This window comes from Etheostoma spectabile, chromosome 5 (assembly GCF_008692095.1).
Source record: "Etheostoma spectabile isolate EspeVRDwgs_2016 chromosome 5, UIUC_Espe_1.0, whole genome shotgun sequence".
In the NCBI taxonomy this organism is placed as follows: Eukaryota; Metazoa; Chordata; class Actinopteri; order Perciformes; family Percidae; genus Etheostoma; species Etheostoma spectabile.
In genome coordinates, this window is record NC_045737.1 from 18,307,556 (window position 1) to 18,318,967 (window position 11,412).

General features: G+C 38.8%; 1 protein-coding gene across 1 annotated transcript in view; it reads left to right on the top strand.

Annotated features, from left to right (window-relative positions):
* The window catches only part of LOC116689109 (uncharacterized), a 15,683-nt gene extending 6,589 nt beyond the window's left edge, over window positions 1-9,094 (top strand). The window contains exons 8-19 of the mRNA XM_032515458.1: window positions 254-351; window positions 453-606; window positions 1,093-1,211; window positions 1,964-2,131; window positions 2,274-2,387; window positions 2,670-2,722; window positions 3,026-3,140; window positions 4,156-5,392; window positions 5,510-5,664; window positions 6,522-6,591; window positions 6,704-6,905; window positions 7,553-9,094. Coding sequence (XP_032371349.1) covers window positions 254-351; window positions 453-606; window positions 1,093-1,211; window positions 1,964-2,131; window positions 2,274-2,387; window positions 2,670-2,722; window positions 3,026-3,140; window positions 4,156-5,392; window positions 5,510-5,664; window positions 6,522-6,591; window positions 6,704-6,905; window positions 7,553-8,044 — 2,977 coding nt within the window. The 3' untranslated portion in view covers window positions 8,045-9,094. The remainder of the gene's footprint in view (window positions 1-253; window positions 352-452; window positions 607-1,092; window positions 1,212-1,963; window positions 2,132-2,273; window positions 2,388-2,669; window positions 2,723-3,025; window positions 3,141-4,155; window positions 5,393-5,509; window positions 5,665-6,521; window positions 6,592-6,703; window positions 6,906-7,552) is intronic.
* The last annotated feature ends 2,318 nt before the right edge of the window (window positions 9,095-11,412 follow it).

Genomic DNA, 11,412 nt, shown 5'->3' on the forward strand with positions numbered 1-11,412 from the left:
GTGTGTGTGTGTGTGTGTGTGTGTGTGTGTATGCAAGTGTGTGTGTGTGTGTGTGTGTGTGTGTTTATGCATGTGTCTAAAGAAATGTGTCTAAAGAAATGTGTTTAAAAAAATGTAGTTTGTACATTGATGTAGTTGAGAGCATGACAATATGCAATATTATTAATATTAATAATGTAAACTCCTTGATTGTCACCACATTTCAGGCTTTTAAGGTTTCTACAAGCATGTTTCTTGATTCTATTATCTTCAGTGTCCAGGAGTATGACAGTGGGAGTTACTTCTGCAGGGCCTCCAACATCCACCTTCAAAGATTTCTCACCTCCAGAAGAGCAACCCTGACTGTGCTGGGTATTGCATTACAATAGACCCACCATAATGTGCCACTGGACACTCAAACAGTTGCTTCGTATGTGTGTGTGATGACAGTTGTTTTTTTCTCTTCTTGGCAGCCCCTCCATCGGTAAAACTGTGGCCCCAGATGTTGACGGTGCATGTGGGTGCTCGGGTGGTGCTGGAGTGTAAGGTGTCTGGTCACCCTCTACCCTCCATCAGCTGGGTGAAGAGAGGCCACTCAAAGCAGACTGGAGGCAAGATCATTTTGGGGTACGTTAATGTGTTATAACTTTGGAAGTATTGAGATCCTTTACTTAAGTAAAGGTAATCCGAAATTCGACTTGAGTTAAAATACACAAGTATTACCATTAAAATGTACCTAAAAGTATTAAAAGTCAAGTTACTTACTGTACAAAGTAGCCCATTTCAGAGTGTTAGATGTTGGATCATTTTTTTATCTTACACACACATGTAATACAAGATTTAAAAATACAAAAAAAGGTGAAGCAGTTATCATCATTATAAGGACATGGGTCTAATAGGCAACATAACTGAACACCTGTGAGGGTATGTGGTAAAATCAAAGTAACCACAGCTAAATAAAGTCATGTGATTTGGATATACTTAAGTACAAGTACCTCCCAATTGTTTTTAATTACAATACTTGACCACCACTGTTGCTGCACTAGCAAAACCCCATGAAGTACTTCGACAACTGCCTTGAAGTATTTGACCATTTATATCTTTCTCATACAGACTGAGAAATGCCACTCTCTACATCCACTCAGCCAGGAGCTATGATGAGGGAGTATATGCGTGCGAGGCCTCCAACACTCTGGGCCACAGCCATAAGACAGCAATGCTGAGAGTTGCTGGTAATTTTTTAAACAAACTCAAGTGCATTGTTAGGTAGTAACTTTGTCTCAAATCAATAATTAAGGTCTAGGTGAAGTCTGAAGAACTAACTTTTGTGGCATAAACACCTGAAGCAAAATTCAAGTTATTGAGGCCCCATTGCAGTTCTCAGTTTAAATCTTGTGGTGAACACTTTGAGTGTGAGGAACATTCACTGTTTAAGGCACAATTCATTGTATAGAGCTCATTGCTACTCAACAAAGTCTGTATTGACTACAAACTGTAAACACATAGCTTTATTGACTTCAATTGGAACGCAGACCACATGGACTCACCCATAATAGGATGTTGGAGGCAGAAAGATGCTGTACTGTCAATCGTCAACTTTCAATCTACTTGTTGGTCAAGAAAGCGGAAGTGGGATTGTGCATTATACAGGTTTTAAAATATAAAAAGTATTACTGGCTTATTTTGATAGAGAAACATCTGTTCTATAAGTCAAATACACTGTATTTCTCCATTTTATACAACATTGGACCTTACAGACCTGACAATGGTTAAGTGGCACACAATTGTATGTCCTTGTACAAAATGCTTGCCACATGTCATAGAAATGTATCATATTGCTCACATTGGTATAATAATTATATAATTGTGTTTAAATTATGCCAATTTCATTATCTTCATCTTATGGCACATAAAGGGGAAATGAGGTTGCCTTTTTTTCATACAATGCATAATATGACTCACGTTTTCTCTTTCCTCGTCTCAGTGAGTCCCATCATAGTGACCATTTTAGGTCAAGTGAGCTGCCGGATTGGGGCTTCAGTGGTCCTGCCCTGCAGGGCTGTAGGGATTCAACCCATCACATATACCTGGACCAGGGGCAGAGCGGAGACACAGTCCCCCATCAGTCCCACTGAGCACAGACACATTGATGGTGAGTCCAAAGTGTGATTGGAGCTGTTTACTTTTTCACCAGGTTCTCATTAGAAGTTGTTTACAGCAGCAAACATGAACTTTATTCTAACAATACTTTAACTGGATGTAATTTATTAATTGATACCTCATGGTCTGTGCAGAAGATGGAGCGCTGCATATTTCCAGTGTGCAATATTCTGATGTAGGGGAATATTACTGTACTGCTGAGAACAGAGCAGGACGACATCAGAGACGTAGCATCCTCACTGTCACAGGTATGTCGACATCAGCTTATCATTTCATCTTCATTTGCAGAGTGATAAATACTTCATATTACTAAAAATTGACCTGCACATATATATATGTCTTATTATCACAGTATAATTACAGTGTGTGTTATTGTGCGTGCTGTCATTACATGAGGTATTTTTACATGGACTTTGAGGTGTAGATTTACAGTACATATACAAAGTTATACGACAAGATGTTTTTTTGACCCTGTATGCACAAGTTTATTTTTCTTGCTAATTGTCTTTCATGCTGTCCTTTATCCTAAGCTGAACATCGTGCAGCTGTTAGAGGCAAGCAGACAAGACTGGTTTTGTCTGCTGTGAGTAATGACGTTGTAAAAAATCTCTGATGTGGCTTACGTGGTGACACTGTGTTGGCTTCCAAATCAGTGATGTGCAGACTCCATGTTGGGTTTTCTTGTGCTGTTTCTGTCCGGAAGCTGTAAATTATTCTAGATTGTACACGCTTTACATGTGGTGACTTTCCATTGTCAATGGTTAACATCACTGATTGTGGCATCTCACATGCGTATTACTTGTTTCGTAGCTCAGTTCATTTTCGATTGTGTAAAATTTTACACCTGTCCTGAAATAGTGTGCTGAGTATTTTTCTCATTTTTTAGAACACCGGCACTAGCAAAGATCTGCCAGTGTCCCAATCCAGTGATTCTATGGCTGAGCAACACCTTGAGACAACACATCATCCACAAGTCCAGGCGCAGCACAAGGAGGCCACATGTATGTACTTAAAAAAAAAACTTCTACAGGTTATGATAACTTTGTACTCATCAGAGTAATTGCCAAGATTGTATAAAAACATAACTTAAAATAGACACAACTTGGAAACAACAGTGAAAAGTGAGACAATCATATAGGCTGAAAACAAAGCCCCTGGAGAAAAGCCAACAGTAAAATTGCAACTCAAACTGTCTCGGTCAGCTGCTATGACCTGCATGGCGAGGATCAAGCAAAGGGCATCTGTGGGGTAGCCAAGCAAGCACTACCATTAGCAAGCACTACCGCAAGCTAAGACGCTAAAACAACCATTGCCTGTGTAAGATGAGGGTTTGTAAGAGTTTGTGTATTTCCAGTGTACTCACTTGAAAGCTTATTGGGCAACACTGTTGGCTTGTTTACAACCTGAAAACTCTCTGTTTTGTTTTTTGTACATTTAGATAGATAGATAGATAGATAGATAGATAGATAGATAGATAGATAGATAGATAATTGATTCATCCCAAAGGAAATTTTAGGCATCCAGTAGCAAGACAACCATAACACAACAAACACATATACACACATATGTCACACATACATAAGAATAAAAATAAAAAATCACTCACAGAAATACAATGATCATGATAAGGTAAGGTAGATGGTAGACTGTGTCCAATGGTGATCAGTGCAGGGATTGAACAGTGCAGTAGATCATTATTAAATATTAACTATGACTATTAAACATTAACATAATAACATAAGAACTGACTGATTGAATAAGAATAAGAACAATATATAACAGGGAATAAGTTATAAGATGTAAGATGTAGATGTTACGACCACAGTCCGGATTGTGTCGGGGGGCTAATGTAGCCTATTAGACAGTTGTACAGCAGACAAAGTGATGCACATTTTATGTATAGATTTAGGAATGTTGCTGTGCTCCAGGATTAAGCCGTTGCTTTGGTATGTTTAATGTAACAGAAAAAAAAAAAAAAATTTTCCTGTAAATAACTAATTTTTCGACTATTTCCAGGCTCCTTATCACACTGTGATGAAACAACTTACAGTGCTACCACATCGTCTACACTTTCAAGAGGAGCAGTGGCTGAGATAAAGATGCCACAACAGTCACTTGGCTATCTTTCACATCACCCCCTGAATCAGCCAACAACCAATCCAACTCAGCCATTAGTCACACAAATGCAGCCTCCTATGTTACCACCTCATCCACACCCAAACTTCCAGTCAGTAGATCTCCACACCCAACTGCCACTGACTAGAGATCCTCTTACGATTTCAAATACTGAAACGCCGATAACACACAGCCAGACATCAGTAGTCACCAGCAAAGGTTTGGGTTCAACCCTTCAGTATCTGCTCATTAAAAGTCAATCCCATTTAACATTAACATCATCACGTACAAAATTGCATTCATCAAATCAAGTCAGTGATGAATTGTTGACAGAGTCTCATACTCAGGGCTCTAAGGTCCGTGCAGTGTCTTTAGCCAATCAATTTAAAGAACCCTTCACTGAGACGGTAAAGCCTTCAGTGGTTGGACCCTTTGGCTTTCTCAAGTTGGATTTGTATTCAATCACCCAGTCTTCAGCTTCACAAGCTGAATCCCACCAAACTCCAACTGACCAACTGGTTACAAAAAGTCAATTTTACCAATCCTATCATGAGCCGACCTTAACCCAGATTTCTCAAACCAAACTCGAGCACCAAGTTCAACGTCTCCACCAGAAAACACATCTGCAGCTTTCACCAACCATCTCACAAATAACTAAATCTGATCCTCAACAACCCTTTACTCAAAGTCTTTTTCCAAAGTTCCATCTGGAGCAATCAAAAATCACACATGATTTGTCTTTCACACAACCTCCACCTTCTCCATTCACAAAGCCTCAACAATCCCAAACTTACAGTCAACCTTTCCCTGCAAAACCAACTTTAACCATATCTTCATCTCCAACACAACATCCACTACTCCACTCACAGCCTCCCCTACCACAGACAGAAAAGTTTCCGTTCCAACACAGAGACCCTCTTCAAATCCAGCCTTCAATCTCAACCATTCATGAGACATCCGATTATTCAACGCCTGAGATTCCTGTTGTCCATCAGGTCAATGTGTCCGATCAGATACAGCTAAATACTAGCCAGCAAGGTGACCCAGTTCAGTCAAATAAATCATCCAATGACACAGAGCTTACAGAGTGGCTGAAGAGGAACACCTCCCAATCCCCTATGACCAGCAATGATCCCAGGTAGGTCAAAATAAAATAAGGTGGCGTGATAGATATTGTGAAGATGGAGTTTGTACAGTGTCAACAAAAAAAAAAAGCATAACTGATTTGACTTTAGTTTTGTCTTCTACACTTTAGAGTAACGCAGCAGTCTCCATCATGGTTGCCTGTGCTGGAGAAACATGACATTCCCATTGTGGTGGGAGTGGGTGTATCTCTGGCCTTCATCTTCATCACTGTTACCTTCTATTCAGTGGTCCAGAAGAACGAACTTGCATCAACAAGCCGAGCAGGTCAGAGATCCTCAGCTGCATCAATTGTCAGCACAACTATTTCACATTCTGAGCATGGTAAATTTGTGAAAATTCTTATTCTTCAGGCATTGTTTTGACATTTAATGTGATATGTAATGTAATATGCTTATTCACATTAGAAAGTTAGAAAAGACAATTAATACCACTTTCTGTTTGTAAAGTGGAACCTCACAGGTTTTAGAAATCAAAGTGTGTTTACAGCTTTTGAGTAATACTACTGCATATTTCAAAGAAAAGTTGTATAAAGTATTTTGTTGCACCAAATAAATACAAAAAGACTACACGTTCAATAATCTGGGCATGTGGAGAAAACGCTTGAGGGATTAGCTGTTCACTAGCATCACACTTCATAATGGCAGAACTGTTGGTTGTTTGCGCCTTGTAGGTGCCAGGTTTCTGTAGCATCAATTTTCATTCTTTTTTTAACTGTCCATAGTAAGTCCAACAATGTTATACTAGATGCATTGCTAAATTGGTGGAGTGTTCCTTTTAATATAAGGCTACAGCCAGTTAGCTCAGTTTAGCACAAAGACTAGAAACAGGAGGAAACATCTAGCCTGGCTCTGTCCTAAATGTTGCCCCACCAATGCTCAATAATTAAAAGGTTAATTTTTTTAATTAGTATTTACTGTCATTCATGTGCCCCCTTGTTTCCAGCCTGTGTGTCAAGCTACGCAACACTAACCAGATGCTTGCAGTAGCTTCATATTTAATATAATAATATTATTTAAGATATGCGAGTGGTGTCAACCTTCTCTCTGACAGAAAGTGAAAAAAGCATACATTATTTACCAAAATGTCAAACTATCCCTTTGAAATGTAAATGTCCTTGACAGTTCAGAGGACTCTAGGGGTCCCCATACGACACACTGAACATCGAACTGCAGGACGTACATACGAAAACAGGTAATTACACTGTTGTAGAGGACCAAAGAATGAGATGATGCCTTGCAAGTTTTTTTTCTTTAGCCTCTTTTTAAAAGATGCAGGAAACCAAAGTGCTGTGTTTCTTGCATAGAGCTTTTGAAGACGATGACTGTGTGGCGGTGATTGAGCAGAGCCCCAACACATCAGACACCCGAGCCCGACCTCCAGGACCAAGCCTGGTCACGGTGCAGATAGAGCCTACATTTGAGGATCTTCAGGAGGACACACAGCCTGCTCTAGACGATCACTTAGTCACTATAGAGACTTATCCTGAGCCCATTCTTGACACAAAGGTTTGATAACACAGAAAAATGACATGATTGGTTAAATATGTATCCAGGGATGTTTTTTTGTCTGAATTTACAGGTAATTTTGGTCCTCTGGGCATGAGCAAATTAAACTAACAAGGTAGCCCTGTTGTAGCAAAAAAAAGAAATCTGATAAATCTCATCAAATGTCAATTGAGTCAACGTCAGTTGAAGACTGGGAGTTGAAAATTAAAAAAAAATCTGTTAGAAAAAAAGTGAGCTGACCGATTTAGCCACTCGCTATCTTTGCATGAGGATGGTGGCTTGGGGCTACATTAACGATTTTTAGAATAACACCCAAATCTATAACCACAGGTGTCAGATTAGGAAGAATAAGAAGAATAAAGGCAATACAAATTATGACACTTTTGGTTAGGCTACAATGATCTTGATACATTTTGGAAAAAAATATGTTTTTGTTTCAACTTCCCATCGTTAGTCTGAATGTTATACGAGTGAAATGCTAAATTAGATGAGCCACTTTTTCCCAACATTTTTGTTTTCCTATGTGTAATTATAATTACAAACCACTGATGACCATGACCATGATGCCACCAATCTTGTTACCCTTTATTTCATCAAATCAGATACATGTTCATTAAGTTTTAATTATTATCATTACACTATATCAGGTTGAACCCTCTCTGGAGGAGGAGAAGGGCTGCAGCTTGTCGCAGCCCAGCATCCAGCTGCAGTGTGCTGAGGATTGGACCAGTAACAGAGGAGACAACTGCAGCCAATGCCAGGATGCCTTGCCTCCCCCATCATCCTTACCCTCCCGTTCACCTTCCCCCTCTCCACCATCAAGACATGAGGAGGGCCTCCGCTCCTCGTTAACCCTGCAAAGTGCTGAGCCATGTGTAGCACCCATCCACCACAGCCTCACCATCTCACATGGCAACCCTCCCCGGCTCCTTTCTCACCATGTCTCCTTGGGCCTTACTACGGTAGCAGTGGATGTCCACTTTTACCCAGCAACCACTGCTTCAGTGGCAGTTGGCACTAGCACTCATATCAATTCAGTCTCTAATTCCACTTCAGTGACGGCACCTGTGTTCAGTCCCCCATTAGTTAATAGTCAGGAGAATGACCAATCCGCTGCCAGAGTTCATCAGTGTAAGTAGCAACAGATCAATCATCAAGTCCAAGACATCCTCATCTATTGTAACCAACCCGATTTCAAGATAAGCCATCAAAAATATTTTGACATAAAAAAACATTTTTAATGATTTTTTGACACGTATTTGGCATATAATAACTGAACAATTAGCACAGGATGACAACTTGCAAAATGTATTTTTTTTATTTACTGTGTCTTTAAGTATGTGTTTAGAGCCTGGAGGTGATTAGTTTAGCATAAAGGCTGGAGGCAGGGGGAAACAGCTAGCTTGGCTCTGTCAAATGTACCTAAAAACTAATTTTAAAATCACTAATAGAGTATTGTGCATGAACGCACTGAAAAAGGGTTCATTTAAAGTGCTCACCAATGTGATGTGAAGGCTAATCTGAACGTATCAGTTTGCAACTAATAAATGTGACTTGAGTGTCTTTCACTCCCGCAACACTTAACAACGCTTACATACTGTGTTTTACTGTTCCCCCGCCAGGCTAGATGTTTCTACCTGCCTTCAGTCATAATGCTAAGCTAGGCTTTCTGCCTCCTGACTCCAGTTCTGTATTCAGAACTATTTCTAACATATTCTGTTTTAGCATCCACATCTTTCTGTGAATGTGCATTTCATAGCTTTAGTACAGCACTTTTTGTACTACTCCTTGTGGTCACATGTTTACTGTCATTTTATACAGTTTGACTGCAGTGCAGGTTCTGATTACAACTACTAGTCTTGTTTTCTTAATTGTACTATTGAAACAGGAAAGAGAAAATGTTTATTATTCATTGTATTAATTATTATATAGGAATCACATGTTTAAATCTGATTCATATTGTGTTATTGGTTTTTAGTTAGTTTAAGTAGACCTATAGTAAGACTTAAATGTGTTGTATGGTGTTGACTTTGTTAGTGAAACCGCTAAGGATACTTTACTTTGTCACAAAATACTGTTTTTTTGTTTGTTTTAGTGACCATGATCATTTTCCTTATATCAAGCTACTTGACTGTTAACACCTTTTCTTAAAACCAAAGGAGAATAAGAGGGGCTGGATCAATAAAAAATTCGACAATATACTATCAAAGTCTTTAGTAGTATTTTTCCATGTAATACAGACATTGTCTGTAGACCTTATTTTTGACAAGTATGCCTTCATGTGAAAAATACTGCACCTTATCAAAAAACCGCCAAAGCTCTTCACTCCACATCATGCCTCAGTGTGTACTCAGTAATCTGTTCACATGGTAGACAAGCAGGCTTCTAGTGTTTCACATGAATGGGTATGTCTTTATTTTTTAACAAATAAATTTAATTTAGCAACAGCTTTTTGTGACCTCATGAGACATTTATCAGAGTTCAGACACAACCGTACCACCATAACACACCTTTTGAAAAATTGAAAGAACCTTCAAGTCAGTACCCTATTCAAACAGATAAACAAGGAGATACAAAATGAACGTTAATGCCAGTGGTTGAGGTGGTTTCGCCTCATTTCGTGGAATGTGGAAGTCTGGACACCATTTGGTGTTCAGACACACCAGTTTCTTCAATGTGGAAGTGTTGATAATATTGAAGCCTGTCTCTCCACCAGAGGTGCTGGGTTTCCCCCGGGGTGGTTTTTGATGTACAGCGTCACACAGGGTTTGATGTGCTCAACCCCAAGATTAAAACTACAGAAGACCTCACACCTAACAGAGATGATTTTTAAAGTTTTTGTGAACGATTTATTAAGATTAATAGTCAAACTGATCATCATGCCGTTGTACTTCAAAATTTGTAAGCTACAACTAAATAGTGCATACCTATATTGACATTTATGGACAAGGCAGACTATCATAGGTGGAAATAAACATTATAGGAAAACATGAATATTCTGTGTGTTTTCATATTTGAAATGCTTTAAATAAACTCATCCTGTATGCATCATTTTTCAGTCTAGTTTGCCAAATTTTACTAGATTTACAACAAGCCTATACTTTGCCAACTTCTAACTAATTTTAGGCTAGGGACTATTTTTGTATAAGGCATTCACATTTTTAGCAAATATCTAGTGATGAGATCTAAGGTGAGTGAATAATTTCTGTGAAATGTCCACGTCCTACTACTGAACACAACATCTTTAAAGCCATTCTAATCATAAATAAGGTTTGTAAGGCCATGGCTATACTTTGGCCGGTTTCCCTGATAATCTCTATTTTATTTTAGCATTTTATATTTAAGTAAAAACTGTGCCGGTATCAAATATTAAAATGAAAGATAGGCCCACACTGGAGATCATATGGTGCACATGTGCATTTTAATTTCCTGTACAGTCCATTTTAATATGCTGACGCATAATACAAAAATATGTACATTATAATAAAATACTACTATTGTTTTGCCACGTCTTCTCAGGTTGCTGGTCACCAATCTCTATCCATTTTTAAACAAACATCAAGATTAATACTGTGCCATTTGAAACTAAAAAGAGAGTCAGGCATATGTTCAAGAGATTCAATGTGTTTTCTTAAAATTGGAAACAGCAGAAAATTCCTATTTGTAATATAATTAAACACTCCAGAAAAGCAACAAAAGGACCGTGTAGTGAGATTGTTGGAACAACTGTGTTTATTATTTACACATTTTGCATTTACATTAAAACATTAGTAAACACATTTTTTATGACACTGTTTACAACAGTAGTACTGCACACACAAAGAATATCACATTCAAAGGAAGGTGTGATGCATCAGACTGAGGTCTATCTGTAAAGCTGATTAAGTCTCTTGTGTTAAAAGTGTTTTAAAAATAATTTGAAAAAAACTTTCCATCTCCTGTCACCTGGATGATTGAGAGTCTTCACGTTCCATTCAAGCCCAGTACAAATCACAAATTTACAACCTGTACATGACACGACAACCTCTGTCCTTTGACTCTTGACTCGGATGAGGAAAAACTCCCTCAAAAAATTCTGTTCCCTTGCCCTAACAGGGAATATTAGAAGAAATCTCTGGAAGAGCAACAGAGGAGGGATCCCTCTTCCAGGATGGACAGGCAGGAAATAGACAATGGTGTAAAGTAACTAAGTACAATTTTTAGCTACCTGGACTTTACTTTACTTGACTACTTCTATTCAATGCTACTTTATAGTTACACTCCACGCCACTGGAAAAAGATGTTGTGTATACCAAAAAATTACATTTTTACTGTGAACTGAGGTGGGCTGAATTCTGGCCGCGGGTTACCTTGTGCATAGCTGAGCCTCTCATATCTGATTTGGAGGGCACTGTGAGTTTTAAGCAGCTCACGATAGTCAGAATTATTGTCGCTGTGCCTCCTCCCCAGAAGTACGTATTCCTGTTGTAGATGTTGTAGAGCCTTTGCGCTCTCATCCAGGGCAGTT